At 43.1% G+C, this 17,114-nt stretch overlaps 1 protein-coding gene across 1 annotated transcript in view; it reads left to right on the forward strand.

Annotated features, from left to right (window-relative positions):
- The first annotated feature begins 15,866 nt into the window (after positions 1 to 15,866).
- SLC17A8 (solute carrier family 17 member 8) overlaps positions 15,867 to 17,114 on the forward strand; it is a 58,425-nt gene continuing 57,177 nt past the window's right edge. Inside the window, exon 1 of the mRNA XM_026648991.1 lies at positions 15,867 to 15,967. Within this exon, the coding sequence (XP_026504776.1) occupies positions 15,867 to 15,967 (101 nt within the window). The remainder of the gene's footprint in view (positions 15,968 to 17,114) is intronic.

The following is a 17,114-nucleotide window of genomic DNA, read 5'->3' on the forward strand; positions in this document are numbered from 1 at the left end:
CAGGCAGTAAACAAAAATTCACAGCCTGTGACCTGTCCATGGCTCCATGGCTTGTACTATACCCCTGACTAAATCTTGGGAGTGCCGCTGGTGTTTGGGTGGGTGGCCTGGGGGGTGCTGTGTGTGTGTGTGGGGGGGGGGGGGGGAGCTCAGCGGGGGGGCTGGGGGGGGCTGGAGGTGCTGTGGGGAGGGCTCCGGGGGCACTGCCAGTGCATGACTTCGGTGATCTCCATGGCAAACTCAGCTTTATTCATGAGCTGGGAGAGTAAGGGGTAGGGTGGTCTCCTTGGATCACTATGGACATTTCCACATCCCCTATTGGAATCTTCTGGTCTGGAAAGAAAGTCCCTGCATGCAGCTCTCTGTACAGGCCACTGTTCCTGAAGATGCATCATGCACCTTCCCTGGTTACCCTGCATTCATGTCAGTGAAATGACCCCAGTGATCTATGAGTGCCTGCAGTGCTGTAAAGCCCTTTCTGTTGGTGTGCTCTGTTGCAAGATGGTCTGGGGCCAGAATTGGGATGTGTGCCCCATCTATCACCTCACTGCAGTTAAGGAATCCCATTGCCTCAAAGCCATCCACTGTTTTCCTCACATAGCCCAGAGTCACAGTTCTTTTGTAGCAGAAAATGATTAACGGCCCTGAACACTTGCATCACCGCAACTCCCCCAGTGGACTCGCTTCTCCACCATTAGACCAACTCTCATTCTGGTGTCCTTGCACCACAGGTCAGGGGCAAACGCCACATAGAGTTCAAGGAAGGTGGCTTCGCACATACAAAAGTTCTGCAGCCACTGCTCATCATCCCATACCTGCATCACAATCTGATCCCACCACTCGGTGCTTGTTTCCCGAGCCCAATAGTGATGGTCCACCGTGTGCAGTAGTCTCCATGAATGCCAACCATTGTTTCTTTCCATGGTACACAGCAGGGCAGGCACCGTTGATTCCTGTTCAGATTCGCAGCTCATGAAATACTGCAGGATCAGCTGCATTGTGTTCATAACATTCATCATAGGACTGGAGAGCAGTGCAAGATCCATGCTTTTGGGTAGAGATAGCAGGCACAAAGTTTACAGGGGCAGTTGAAAAATGGCACAAAACACAGAGGCTCTTGGAATTATCGGACAGATAAAACTGCATCATGGGGCGGTGATCCTGCCCCCATGATGCACTGTGATCCATTCCTAGAACTCCTAGTGGGGGAAGGTGGCGATTTCCACGGTGGGATAGCTACCCATGGTGCACTGCTCTCTCCGTCAGTGCTAGGTCACCAACTGTGGACGCACTCCGCCAACACAAGGAGTGTTGTGTGAACATGCATAAGTGATATGATTACAGTGGTTTATGATCGTTGATGTAACTTAAGTCGATTTAACTCTGTAGTGTAGACATGGCTTTAGTCTTTGAACTGAACTAATTGAATAAACTGAAATGAAGAAAATATTCTCTGCACTTGCAGAAGAGACTACTGCTGTCAAAAGCTGGTTTAGCACTTCAAGAAACTCTGGTTCTAGGTGCTTAGCTAGTGACTTCCATCAGTTTAATGGTTTGACTTTCTTTAAAATTTTGGCAGCAAACATATGCTATTTGATGTGATGAAGTGGGGAATTTTTAATATTATTTTTGAGGCCTACATTTGCTTCAGTTTCCCCCTACTCTTTGCATTGCAACCCAGTTGTGGGGATGGGGGGTAGGTTTGCTCTCAAGGCAGACTAAGACTTTGTCTACACTGGCAACTGAATGACAAAACTTTTGTCATCCAGAGGTGTGAATAAAACACCCCTGCCCCCCTGAAAGACAAAAGTTTTGCCAACGAAAAGTGCTGGTGTGAACAGCGCTTTGTCGGCAGGAGTGCTCACTTGCCAACAAAGCTACTGCTGCTAGTTGGGGGGTGGAAGATTTTTGTCAGTGGGAGAGCTCTCTCCTCCTGACAAACAGCGGCTACACTGCGTGGCTTTTGGCAGCACAGCTGTAGCAGCACAGCTGTGTCGCTAAACAGTGCATAGTGTAGACAAAGTCTAAGAGACCTAGATGTGTGTGTCACTTCCCTGTCTGGTTGGAATTAATAGAATAAATAAAACTGGCTGAAACCGATTAACAAGGGGTCCAGAGAGACAATGCAGGCTCTAACGACTCATTGATTGACACGCTCAGCAGGGAAGCTGAGCAGGGACACCAATTTGAGAAAAAGGGCCTGAGAGGTGTGAAGGTGGGGGAATAAAGTGTGAGCTCTGGAAGAAGCGGGAGCGCTCTCACCTGGAAACCGACTAAGGCTATGTCTACACTAGAGAGCTTACAGTGGCGCAGCTATCATAATGCAGCTGCACCACTGTAAGATCTCTCATGTAGCTGCTCTATGCCAAGAGCTCTCCTGTCGACATTATTAAACAACCACCAATGAGCAGCAGTAGCTATGTCGGCAGGAGAAGCTGTGTACACTGCCACTTATGCCAGTGTCACTATGTCGCTCAGGGGTGTGGGTTTTTCACACTCCTGAGCGACATAAATTTTGCCGACATAAGTGTTAGTGTAGACATGCCCTAAGGAAGAAAGTCAGAGAGACACAGAGGCCTGGTCTACACTAGGTAATTAGGTCACTATAACTACGTTGCTCAGGGATGTGAAAAATCCACACTCCTGAGCAATGCAGTTAATAAACCGACCCAACCCCCAGTGTAGACAGCACTAAGATGACAGGATAATTCTCCCTTCAACTTAGCTATTGCCTCTCAAGGAGGTGGGGTACCTACGCCTTCAGGAGGCCTCTTGTTGGCATATGTAATGCCTTCACTGAAGCACTACAGCTGTGCCACAGCGTTTTAAGTGTAGAGAAGCCTAGAGCCTGAAAATAAGTTCATTACAACTTGGTTGGTGAATTGTGGCTTGACCAGAACGGTCTGTGCTTAACCTTTATTACTCTAGGCTAACCTAAGGACTTCCACTGCTGTGTTCCACTTGACCAATAAGTCCTACTGTTTTGAAAATGCTGTTTGGGTTGTCGCTGCAAATACTGCCTGGGGACCATTAGTCCCTGAAGAATGTACAAGTCTCTACCAGGAGATTCTCTCAGTTGGACTTGCTGAGGAGAGCTGATGATGTGAAGCAGGAGCGTTTGAGCCCAGTAGCTCAACGTAGGCGGTAGTGAGGCTGTGTGGCCTACCCTGAAGTAAGAGTGAGATCCCTTGGCAGTCTGGCACACTAAAAGGGTTCCTCCAAAAGACTGTTCCAATGCTGGGGCATAGCACAGATCCTGTGGCTCTGTGACACATGAATATTCACTTTTTGTGTTTAATTTAAATGTTTGTGATAGATTATAATAAGTTTAGGCCTTAACATAGGTTGTCAGAATTTGAAATTTCATTTTCAATAGCCTGATTTTTAAAAGAGAAATGTATTTAATTTAAATTAAAAATAAAAATAAATCTCATTGATTTAAAAAAATATTTATTTTTTTTAATCCACCTTCAGCCCGTGTCATTATGAACTCCCTTAATGAAAAAGAACTAGATTAACACTCCTTTTGGAGAGTCAGTGCCACTTCTAACTTGGCCCAGGAATAGCTTCAGAGCTGCATAAACAAAAGACTCTGCAATGGTTCTTAGATTTTTTTTAAGGCTAGATGAGACCATGATGGTGATCTAGTCTGATTGCCTGCAGAACCCCGGCACAGAATTTCACCCAGTGATTGCTGTATCAATTTTAATGTGTGGGTGAACTGGAGCATATTTGTTAGCAAAACACTGAGTCTTAATCCTCCATTATAAACTATGTTTTGGTGCCAGTTCAGGATTCAAACCACAATGTCTCACTGCAATAAAACTTCCTAACCCTGGGGCTAGCCGTACTTCCTTATGCAATAGCTGGTTTGGGGATTTTGTTTGAGCGTATCACGGTTTTCTTTTCTCTAGCATTCAAAGCACATGGATGCTTTACAATAGCTGTTGCAATGATATACACTTTAAAAGATCCAGATCTGGGATTGGAGGAACACAGTGAACTAATATACAGGGGGTTGGTGAATCATTCAATTGACTTCCTGTATTTTCAAATAGCAGCTATGGGTAGGTTTGAATTGAGGACTACACCTGCATTACTTAAAATAAATTTTCTAATAATCATGGGCAGACGTCAGTATGGAAGACTATTTTCCCTTTGAAACATTTCCCCAGGGTGAGGGTGAAACAGAAATCGTAGGCAATTCTGAAGGAACCAGAATGAGACCACATTTTTGAGTCATCTTAAAACAAAAGCTTTTCAAAAGCACAAAGACCTGTTCCTTAATGATAGTTATTGAATCTGGGAAACAATGACATGTTCTGTTTCAGAATATTCTGTGACTTCAATAGAGAACAATAAAACTACCATGAGATGTCACTATAACCTAAACAATTAAGTGAGGATGCTGAACCTAATGCAGCATAGATTTTCAATCATGTGCAGTGACTTTGTAGAAATTATTTTATCCAACTACTGTGCCTTGTTTGTGTGGCTGAAAAAGGCCATGTTTTAAAATGTCATAGGAGAAAGAATGTGTGTATATTTATACAGAAAATATCAATCTGAATTTGAAAACTATTTTGATCTGTTACCTTGTCACTTTTCACCCTAACCTAACATGCAGGTCTAGTGTCTTGTGAGGAACTGCCAAACAGATATAACTTAGACATACCTTCTGTGTGACTATCTACAATGCATACTACTTTTGGCCGCATGTAGAGGAGTACATACATGGGTAGCCACCCTACCATAGTTATAAATAGCAGCCTAGAAGGTGAGGCACAGTTTAGATGAGTATAGTAAAGACATGCCTGAAGCCTGTGGGTACGTACCCGTGTGTATACCCTACACTGCTTTGTACTCCCTCAAGCAGTGCCTCTCCATCTACACTGCTACTTTTAGCAGGGCAGTGTCTCGTCTGCCTCCCTGCTCCAGGAGCCTTTTCCCACTGTGGGGAAAGACTTCAGCAGCAGAGAGAGGCTCTGGGAGGGGGGAGCTATTGAAGGCTTTCCCCACTGCCTCACCCTACCAGAGCCCTTCACTGACGTATGTAGTTACACACTGCAGTGTGGATGCATTTTGCTTTTCACTGGTTCATGTAGCTAAACATACTCTATATGCTGCCACCACTGCTAGTGTGCAGTGTAGACATAGCCAGACACTCAGATTCTAGTGTGCTGTGGGTCTAAATTTTCAAGAGTAATTTAATGATTTTGGATATTGAACTTGCCAGACTTTAAAGGTGGCTTGATTTTTCAGAAGTGTTGAGTAGCCACCTTCTGAAAATGAGTCTCTTTTTTAACGTGTCTCAGATTGGACAACTCAAAAATTGAGGAACTATGAATCTCATCACTTGAAAATGTAGGCCATGTTTCTTCATATACTGTAGAGGTAATTTGCTTGCCTCCTTTTTAGCTGTTTTTCAGTATTTGCTCAGTATATTTGATTGTAAGGTCTTAAAACTGCTATAAAACAACAAAGAATATGTCTTTCTAGCATAAATGTTTAGCATCTGTAAATGTGATTGTAAGTTATCTGCCTTTAGAAACAGGATAGGGAGCTTTTTTATTTTTGAGGAAGTTGAAGTATTCTATGTAATAGCATCCACATACCTTTGGAAGAGTACCTTTGGAGATACTTACTAAAAACATCTCACACATCAGCATGTAAGATGCAAGGAACTTAGCATTGCATTAGTAGCTTCAGGTAGGTTAAATATTCAATATCCTATTTATTATATATTTGTAGTTATTAATTTATTGTTAGTATCATGGCACTTTCTGTTTTTCCTTGGATAACTATGGCTGAATCTCTGATATTTGTGATCTGGTCAGGAAGCAGATGCTAGAGCCTAGGGGTGAAATCTTAGGGGCTGGGATTTGATCCAAAATTGTGACTTGGGTTGAACCCATGCAGGAAGCGTTGGTCAAGTTGTAAAAATAAAAGATCTAGATTCTGATCTCAGTTACTAGAGTAACCTAGAGATCAGAATCCCAGTTAAAATCCACCTTCAGATATTGAGCATTTGTTCCAAGAGAACAGACTTTGTAGATTCATAGATTTCAAAGACAGAAGAAACCATCTTGATCACCTTGTCTCAGCTGCATAACAGTGACCCTAGAATTTCACCCAGTGATTTTTGCATCAAGCTCAATAACTTCTGAATCCATTGTGTACGTGATTATTTATCAATGTTGTGATTGCACATAAAGGGCCCGCAACTGAGATAGGGGCCCTTAGCGTGTTGGGTGCTGTACAGACACATAGTAAGAAACTGTTCCTGCCCCAAAGAGCTTACAATGTAATAATAAATATAGTTAGCACATAAATAGAGCTTTACTTCTTCAAAAGGCTAAAACAAACAAACTAGCCCTCATAGAACTCCTCTGAGGTAGGGAAGAATTATCTCCATATTCTAGCTGGGGAAACTGAGTGCAGGTCTACACTACAGCGGGGATTGATGCGCGCATCGATCCACCAGCGGTCTATTTAGTGAGTTTAATAAAGACCCACCAAATCGACTGCAGATCGCTCTCCTGTTGACCCCTGTACTCTACCCCCGATGAGAAGAGTAAGGTAAGTCAACAGGAGATTTTCTTCTGTCGACCCCGCAGTAACTCGACCTAAGGTACGTCAACTCCAGCTACGTTATTCACGTAGCTGGAGTTGCGTAGCGTAGGTCGACTTACCATGGTAGTGTAGACATAGCCTGAGATACAAACTGTGATCCTAATCTCTAATGTCCAAGAACATTATTACTATTATTTCTGGTTGTTTTGCTTGTGTTACAATGGCTGTTTTGCTGATGCAAGCTCCAAAAGGCAGAGACTAAGATATGGTTTGTGATGTTAGAAATATTTTCACTTAGGCTTGACTTTCAAAACTCAGAAGTAGTGGGGCAGGCTACTTGACTAATGAGTGTCTCGCATCATGCTACCTTTATGAACAGCTTCTAAAGCAGTAGGTCTGAATATGTGCTCTTTCTCATGTGATGTCCCCCTCCCCTCAGGATTTCATTTAATGTCTTTACTCCTGTTCTCTCTCTTGATGGCATACTAGTGAGTTCTGCTGTTGAGCTGTGAGATTTCTCCCTTGGAATTGATGGTTGCCATTTCTAAGGCTAGGTCTACACTACCCGCCTGAATCGGCAGGTAGAAATCGACCTCTCGGGGATCGAATTATCGCGTCTCGTCGGGACGCGACAATCGATCCCCGAATCGATGCTCTTACTCCACCAGTGGAGGTGGGAGTAAGCGCCGTCGACGGGAAGCCGCGGAGGTCGATTTTGCCGCCGTCCTTACAGCGGGGTAAGTCGGCTGCGATACGTCGAATTCAGCTACGCTATTCGCATAGCTGAATTTGCGTATCTTAAATCGACCCCCCCCATAGTGAAGACCTGCCCTAAGAATTTCCTTTAAGTACATGGTTTGAGAAGAAAAATAAGGCTCTCCCATTCATATCCAAAAGGATGCTCTAGTGGGTTTTAATTCCCCATCATCTACAAGGCAAAGGAAAGAACCCACTTAGTCGTGCTCTACACCTGGGGGATGACTAACCAATTGTCTCCTGGCCAGAGGATGTGCTGCTAAACCTTATAAGTCGACCGAGGGAGCTAAGTGGGGGGAGATAACAGAGGAGACAGATGTCTCTCGCAGAGAGAAGCTCTGGAATAGGGTTTAATAGGCTGGATACAATGGAGAAAGAACACTACAGCAGCAAGTTACCCTTCTGTAGGGGAAGCCCGGAGGTAGGGCCAGTAAGGGAACTTTAGTGAAGCCTGAGAAGGGCAGAAGGTCTATTAGTTTGACGATTAACTTGGACTTTCATTAAGGATTAGTTTGTGCTATGCCCAGATGGGTTTTAGACTTTTCTGTGACTTGATCGGAGGAGGGCCAAACCATAGAACACCCACAGGAGGAATTGGGAGAGGACGCAGGCTGAGAGAGATCATTGCAGGCCAAGGAACTGGCCACCATGGGTGAAGAGATGAAGTCCCTCACAATAGTGCATCCAGGCAGAAAGGGGCACCTAGAGGTGAGGACTCATGCTTACAGATGCAACTGGTCGGAAGCCCAAGATCAACTATTTCCTCCTTTCCCCTGACTTAGTCTGCCAGGAAAATGCAGTGTTGCCAACTCTCAAAATTGTACTTTGAGTCTTGCAGTGTTTGATGTCTTCAGAAGCAGGGGCTTTAGGTAAAACAAGCAGTTTCATTAGAATCCCAGCCTTCACGTAAAAAAAAAAAAGAAAAGAAAGTGGGGGTGGGTTCTGGCCAGCCTGGTTACTGAGAAAAGCTTGAAAATATGCCCTGAATACCCCTAAAGGCTCAAAAACCAAAAGACAAACAAAATAACAGTTAAAAAAACCCTCATGAATCTTAGGGCAACCTAATGAATCCTTGGTTCCTACCTCATGATTTTTTAATGTTTCTGGTTGGCAATACTGGAAAAACAATAAATGTAGAAATTTGAATCAGTGAAATTTTCTTGCTTTCTGTGTTGGTTTTTTTTATTTCCTTTTTCCTTCTGTGTTTTTTCTTCTTTTTTCCAAATCATTTTTTCTTCTGTTGTTTATCATTCTTTCAATTTTTTTCTACCTTTTCTCTGCCTGCTCCCCCTCAAGTCTTTCACGTTTTGCTGTGTTTCCCACTGTTTGACATTTTCCTTCCACGGAGCCCTGAGGGCTGCCTCTCTTCTGAGCAGATGTGGAGCTGTGCTCCCAAGTGCTCCGGCTGAGTCAAGTATATAGCAGTACGGTGTGCTGCAAAAAGTGTAGGTGCGTCATCCCTTAGGAGTAGCTCTCCTGACTCAAAAGGTGCTATTTTTATGTAGAAACTTCCGAAGCAAGAACCTCAGCTTAAGGTTCAAGACACTCATTTCCCTCTGTGTGAGTGCAAACTCCCTCATTCTCATGTATCTGTGTATGCTGTACCGTGTATAGGCCATCGGTACTCCCTCAAAGGGGCCGCAGAGCGATCCAACAAGCAGCCATCTCACTGCAGGTACCAGTGATGTCACCACATGCTTGGTCACAGAATTCAGATAAAAACAATCAAATATCAAACAAAGTTAAGTTATTTTGTTCTTAATTCAAATGTTCACGTTACAGTGTGAATAATACTTAGCACTCAGACAGAGCTTTCCATTGGAGGCCCTCAAAACCTTTTATATATTGTGACAGACCCAGACCAGTGGGGTACAGGAGTCTGGTAGAGGGCAAATATACTGGTCACTGGATGAGTAGTTTTCAGTTCCCTGAGTGACCAGAGCAGGGGCTGCACTAGAGTAATCAGGAACCTGCTAGAACCAGTTAAGGCAGGCAGGCTATTTAGGACACCTGGAGCCAATTAAGAAGCTGCTAGAATCAATTAAGGCAGGCTAATCAGGGCACCTGGGTTTTAAAAGGCGCTCACTTCCATTTGTGGTGTGAGTGTGAGGAGCTGGGAGCAAGAGGCATGAGGAGCTGAGAGGGTGTGCTGCTGGAGGACTGAGGAGCACAAGCGTTATCAGACACCAGGAGGAAGGTCCTGTGGTGAGAATAAGGAAGGTGTTTGGAGGAGGCCATGGGGAAGTAGCCCAGGGAGTTATAGCTGTCATGCAGCTGTTACAGGAGGCACTATAGACAGCTGCAGTCCACAGGGCTCTGGGCTGGAACCAGGAGTAGAGGGCGGGCCCCGGTTCCCCCCAAACCTCCCAATTGACCTGGACTGTGGGTTCTCCCAGAGGGGAAGGTCTCTGGGCTGTTCCCCAACCCACATGGTGAATCTCTGAGGCAAGAAAATCCGCCAATAAGCGCAGGACCCACCAAGATAGAGGAGGAACTTTGTCACAATATATTAAAAAGACTCATCACACCCTATGAAGTGGATCAGTATTATCTCCATTTTACTGATGGAGAAACAGAGGCACAGAAAAGTTGAAGTAACTTTTGCACAGTCTCATTGTGAGGCACCGTCAGCGCTTGGGTTGATATTACAATTATAAAATGCTAGAACTTTGTATATTTTACAGAGATAAAAAAGTACCTGTCTTCAAGATAATCTAAACTACAGCAGACAAACATAGAAAGTGAAAATAACAAAGGATGTCAATGGAATTGCACCTACCTACACATAGCTCCACTGAATTTAATGGGAAAACTCCCATTGAGCCCAATGGGGCCAGGATTTCACCTGTGGTCTGAATTTGATTGGATTTTTTTTTTAAATTAGTGCCCTCAGTGTGAAGAATTTTCCAGTTCTTTCAATGGACACACTGCCCCTTCCCCCCCCCCCCCAACAAATACGATAGCAAAGTAGCCAGCCTCTAGGTAAGTATTGCATAAGAATGGCCATAGTGGGTCAGACCAATGGTCCATCTAGCCCAGTATTCTGTCTTCCCACAGTCACCAATGCCAAATGCTTCAGAAGGAATGAACAGAACAGGGCAATTATAGAGTGATTCATCCCCTGTCATCCACTCCTAGCTTCTGTCAGTCAGAGGCTAGGGACACCCAGAGCATGGGGTTACAACCCTGACTGTCTTGGCTAATAGCCATTGATTAATCTATCTCATTCTTTTTTGAACCCAGTTATACTTTTGGCCTTCACAACATCCCCTGGCGATGAATTCCAAAAGTTGACTATGCATTGTGTGAAGTAGTACTTCCTTCTGGTTGTTTTAAACCTGCTGCCTATTAATTTTATTGGGGGACCCTTGGTTCTTGTCTTATGTGAATGGGTAAATAACACTTCCTTATTCATTTTCTCTGCACTATTCATGATTTTATAGACCTCTATCATATCCCCCCATAGTCATCTCTTTTCTAAGCTGAACAGTCTGGCTTTTTAATGTCTCCTCAGATTGAAGCTGTTCCATGCCCCTTATCAATTTTGTTGCCCTTCTCTGTACTTTTTCCAATTCTAGTATATCTTTGAGATGGGGCAGCCAGAACTGCATACTGTAGTCAAGATGTGAGCGTACTATGGCTTTATATAGCGGCATTATGGTTTTTTTCTCTTATCTATTCCTTTCCTAATGGTTTCTAACATTGTTTACTTTTTTGACTGCCATCGCACATTGGGCAGATGTTTTCAGAGAGCTATGCATGATGACTCCAAAATCTCTTTCCTAAGTGGTAACCGCTAATTTAGACCCCATCATTTTGTATGTATAGTTGGGATTATGTTTTCTAATGTGCATTTGTTACAGTCTGTATCCCTATACTCACCCTTTTAATAAAACTATCATGGATTTTGCACAAAATATGTCTTGTGAGTAGGGCCCTACCAAATTCACAGTCCATTTTGGTCAATTTCACGGTCATAGGATTTTAAAAATTGTAAATTTCATAATTTCAGCTATTTAAATCTGAAATTTCATGGTGTTGTAATTGTAAGGGTCCTGACCCAAAAATGAGTTGTGGGGGTGGTCACAGGGTTATTGTAGAGGAGGTTACAGTACTGCTACCCTTGCTTCTGCACTGCTGCTGGCGGCACCGCTGCCTTCAGAGCTGGGCATCTGGAAAGCAGTAGCTGCTGGCCAGGTGCCCACCTCTGAAGGCAGAGCCGCCGCCAACAGCAGCGCAGAAGTAAGGATAGGACAGTATGGTATTGAAACCTTTACTTCTGCGCTGCTGCCTGCAGAGCTGGCCCTCAGTCAGCAGCCACCACTCTTTGGCCGCCCAGCACTGAAGGCAGCAGTGCAGAAGTAAAGGTAGCATGGTATGGTATGGTATTGCCACCCTTACTTCTGTGCTGCTGCTGGCGGGGCGCTGCCTTCAGATCTGGGCGCCCTGCCAACAGCTGCCGCTCTCTGGCCACCCAGCTCTGAAGGCAGCACAGAAGTAAGGATGGCAATACTGCTACCCCCCTAAAAAATAACCTTGTGACCCCCTGCAACTCCCTTTTGGGTCAGGACCCTCAATTTGAGAAATGCTGATCTCTCCTGTGAAATTTGTATAGTATAAGGTAAAAGCACACAAAAGACCAGATTTCATGGTCCGTGACACATTTTCCATGGCTGTGAATTTGGTAGGCCCTACTTTTGAGGTATCATTTGAAAACAAATAATTTGCTGATTTTTGTTATCCTGATAAAATGTGTGGCAACATTGTATGTAAAGTGATAAGATTTTACTGTATGACATTACTGAGACATATTCAAAGTTTAGAAAAGCTCAAAGACAAAAGACAAACTGATGCCTCAGCCAGGTGTCAACAAAATCCAATGGACTATCACCTGATTATGCGGCCATTCTTTGGCAGGAAAAAGGGTGTGAGTGATTGTTTACATCTTGGCAAAAAAGCAGCTGGAAGTTCCCATCTCCCCAGACTTTGTCTCCTGAACCCCAGCTGGAGATGATTCTCAAAGAAGAGGAAAAGGATCAAAATGAGGAACAGCAGCCCCAAATCATCTCTACTCACCGTGTCAACAACACGTGAAGGGCAAAGGAAGCATCATTAGATTGGGGGAAGATCCTGGCTGAAAGGATTCCAGCCAGTAAGACTACTAGACCATGTGGTGAGAGAAACTTTGCTTTGAATTTGCTTAGCTTGTTAAATTAGGTGTTAGTTGTACTATACTTTTTTTATTTCTTTGTAACCAATTCTGACTTTTATGCCTCATTACTTGTAATCACTTAAAATCTATCTTTTTGTAGTTAATAAACTTGTTTTATTGGTTTAGATAAACCAGTGTGGTTGGGTTGAAGTGTTTGGAAAACTCCATTTGGGATATGAAGATTTGTGCATATTAATGAAATGACAGACTTTATATGAGCTTGTGTTGTCCAGGAGGGTACTGGGCAGTACAAGATGCACATTTCTGGGGGAAGTCTGGGTCTGGGAATTTGCTGGTGTGGCTCTGCAGTATAATTCATAAGTGGCTGGCCATAGCACTCATACAATATAGCTAGGAGTGATTTACATGCTGAAGGCTGTGTGAGAGCAGACCAGGAGTGGTTGCTCTCACAGCGAAGCAGTGTGAGAGGCACCCTAGGTTGGTAAATTGAGGGAACACAGCTGTCCATCAGTCCAGATTGTACCCTGGGAAATGTCACAGCATTACTTGTCAGTTGAAATTCAATGTTGATAAAATCAATCATGTTGCCCAGTCACCCAGTTTTGGGAGATCCCTTTATAACTCATTGCAGTCAGCTTTGGATTTAACTATCTTAAATACTTTTGTATATCTGCACATTTTGCCCCCTCACTGTTTACCCCCTTTTCAGATCCATTATGAATATGGTGAACAGCACTGGTCCCAGCACAGATCTTTGGGGAAAATGCTATTTACCTCTCTCCACTGTGAAAACTGACCATTTATTCCTACTCTTTGTTTCCTATCTTTTAACCAGTTACTGATCCATGAGAGAACCTTCCCTTTTATCCCATGACAGCTTACTTTGCTTAAGAGCCTTTGATGAGGCACCTTGTTAATGGTTTTCTGAAAGTCCAAGTACACTATGTCAACTGGATCACCCTTGTCCATATGTTTGTTGACACTCTCAAAGAATTCTAATAGATTGGTGAAGCATGATTTCCCTTTACAAACAAGGTACAAAGTATGTATACAGCAATGCGGTGTTTCATTATTATTCTCATGCCCAATATTTTTAAGGGGATCCCACCATCCTGAAATCTAATCAATTTTATAAAATGAGTTAGAAGTAATTTCAGTATTAAACCTGATCCTGAATCCCAGTGACAAATTTTGTGGTTTTACAAAGATTCTTGAAAAATGTCTGCAGGAAAAAGTTGAAATTTGGAAGGACCTGCATGGATTTATGCCATGAATTTTAGCTATGGTGGATGTTCATTTGCTGTGTGGTTCTACCTGTAGTTTGTCAATTCAGGGGCTGATTTGCTGCATCCCCTACAGCATAAGTATTTGGAATGTGCTGGGGGCTGGCTGACTACTAGGCCCCTCCTGTATTGCATGTTTGCTGGGGGCTGATTAACTGCATGCTATTCTGACCCTAGGGTTTCCTGTCATTGCCCTAGAAGCAGGAAAAGAATTATTTAAAGGGCAGAAGGAGACTATAACCAGGAATAGTGAAGCAGTTAGTTCTGCAACAAAAAAGCCTTTCCACCAACAATCTCTTCTTCCCGAGGCTTTATTTTTTGTAGGTAAACGATGTCTAATTGATGGCAAAGGAAGCAAATACTTTATATGAATATGAAGGTTAAAAAAGCTCATCTCAAATTACTGACTGGCCTTTTAACAACTGAGTGAGACTCTGTCTTCCAAGAGGCATCTTCTCCACCAACTACGAGAGCAGCTTTTGAGGCATTCCATGACTTGCCTCAGAGATTATGGGTCTTTAGTCATTATTTGGCACCTAGAGGCTTTAACGGAGATCAGGTTCCCATTGTGCTAGTCATTGTACAAAGGGGGGGGGGGGGAGTTCCTGCTCCAAAAAGCTTACCGTCTAAATAGACAAGACAGACGTAGGACAGGAGGGGAAACGGAGGTACAGAGAAGTGAGGTGACTTGCTTAAGGTCATATAGCAGGTTCATGACACAGCTGGGAATTGAAGTTGAACCTGGGTCTCCTGAGTCCCAGCCCATTGCCTTTTGTGCTACTCTTTACACCTGGGCAAGATCTAATCTGGAAGTTAATTCCCTGTCTGCTGATCGTCTGATGCGGCATCGACCATCAGTCACAGAGGCTGCTCATTTTACTTTATATCTCAAGGGAGCAGGGGAATCTTGGAAAGTATAAATCCACCTATTTTCCTATTGATTGTGAATTCAAAACCAGGAGTGTTTTGTGTCCCCCCCACCCCACCATCACCAGGAAAGCAAAACATGCAGCATCCCAACACCAACTAAAAAGGGGCAACATTCTTGCCTTTGTTTCCACAACCAAAGCTTGACAACTGAGGCATTGCCAAAAGCCAGGCTGTCTCAGGTCATCCCAGCTCAATGCCTGTAGCACGGAGGCATTAGGGGTTTGCCAGGTAGTTGCATTTTTACGAGAGCTTTTGTTAAAAGTCTGAACTCGATGCTAGAAAAGACATGTTGTCATAGCAAAGCCATGCTGAGTGGGACAGGGTCATCTCCCTCACCCTCTTTGTGTTAAAATAAAAACAACAAATTAACCCAATTTACAGCCAATCTTTTATTGCCTGTTCAAAGAGCAGCACTTTAGAACTCTTCTGCATCTGCCTGCCTGAGGCCCTAGTGATATCAATAATAAATGACATGTCTTGGGAAGACATTTCTGAGTCCAGATCAGGCAGGTGCATGTGGGCAGGGGGCTCAGATGGACAGGGGGATAAACAGTGACTGGGAACTATAGCCTGTAATTCCCATCCTGCATCAGAGAGAACTTGTAAATATTTAATAAACTTTGCTTCTTCCCTTTGCTTTGGATGAGATCCTATTAATAAACTTGAGTGGCTTGAGGACAGGTTTTGTGTCCGTTACTATAGCATCACCTTGCATAGGATCTCAGCATGAGAGAGGCAGCGAGAGGAGGGAGGGAGAATGAGACTGAGCAAGTGAGCGTGAGGTGCAGGCAACAGCACCAGGTCCAGGAATACGAACCTCAGCATCTCCAGCTCCTCCAGCTGCAGCCCTTTGGACTAGCCGCCTTCTTGCCAGGTGCCAGCCCCTATAGCACATACACAGTGGAGCTGCAGCAATTGTGCTGCTGAGCCCTTACTTCTGAGATTTCATACTGGAGCTCTGCCTGCCTGACTTTCTTGTTCTGGAGGATCTGCATTGAATTTTCCCTTCTGGGCTACTTTCTAGAGCAACTGGTTGTTGTCCCAGAGATCATCAAGGTGACTAACAGGGACCCCCAAGTCTGAAAACAGCAAATATGACTGCAGCAGTGAATAACTGTTAACCGAAAGGATTTATTTAGAAGACAGACAAGATGCCTTTTGAAGGGTTTAGTTCACTGAAAGACAGATTTTTGAAACCAGGGAAGGAAGACGTGAAGACCACTGTTAGTGACTCTCTGGGGAATCTGCAAAGGTAAAATCTGATGGAAATGTCCAAGAAAGATTCATATTTTGTTCTAGTTAAAGAAATTTTAGGGTTATGTTTATTAAAAGGAAAGATGTGAAGAAAAATCTGTTAATAAAAAGAGGAGTTAAGGTCGCAGAAAAAATAGCTGAGCACACATGAGAAGATACAAAAGTTAGCACATAAAATAACATTACAGCATTGACTCTATATAGACTATAAAGTATGTTATGCTGAACAAGAGTTGAAAGTAAATTATGAAACATTATTCTAGTGTTATGTAGAGCATAAAAAAGGACCACAGTTAAACACAGTTTTAAATATTTAACGGAAGTGATTTCTACTTTTGGCTTGCATGAGAAATGACGATCATTTTGCAAATTACGACATGCAAACTTTATGGATAGATGTTTAAAAGATTTAGGGTAAAATTTTCAAAAATGCCCAATTGACTTAGAAGCCTAGTGACTTTCAATGAGATTTAGGCTCCTAAATTGCTTAATTACGTCTGAAAATTTTACCCTGGATCAATAACAGAAGAGCCATCCAGTGAAAATCTTTTTGTGTGTGTGTGTGTGTGTGTGTGTATTTTAGCTAGGGCAAACAGGAGTTTGAAAGAGAGAAAAGAGAATCCAGGGTTTATTAGAGGCAGGAAAAAAGTTCACCATTTTCTCCTTGATTTGGAAGTTTAAAATAAAACAAAAGCTTGAACATTTTTACTTTTGAATAATAATTTAAAAAAACCTATACACACAAAGGAATCAAATTGATAAGTAAAGGAGAAACATGGATATTAGTACAAAATAGTAATATTATCAGTAAAGGCCTCTATCCTGCAAATCTTTACACACATGCTAACTTTAAAGACATGGATAGTTCCATTGACTTCATTTATTTATATATTTTATGCCTAATAAAGTGCCAGTAACTTCAGTGGTGCTACTCACATGCTTAATGTTAATCACATGCTTAAATGTTTGCAAGATCAGGCCACTGTTTGCAATTTAATTTATTTTTAATTTATTTTATTCTATTGGATTTGTGTGTGCTTTTACATACAAAGATCAAATGTCTGCTTTTTCTGTTGGGAGTGCTGGTCCAGGTATAATTCTTGGTGCATCTGTGCTTGTCTTCTATTCAGAGAAAGGGGGGGGGG

Source organism: Terrapene carolina, unplaced genomic scaffold (assembly GCF_002925995.2).
Source record: "Terrapene carolina triunguis isolate 2854851 unplaced genomic scaffold, T_m_triunguis-2.0 Scaffold68, whole genome shotgun sequence".
NCBI classification, from domain to species: domain Eukaryota; kingdom Metazoa; phylum Chordata; order Testudines; family Emydidae; genus Terrapene; species Terrapene triunguis.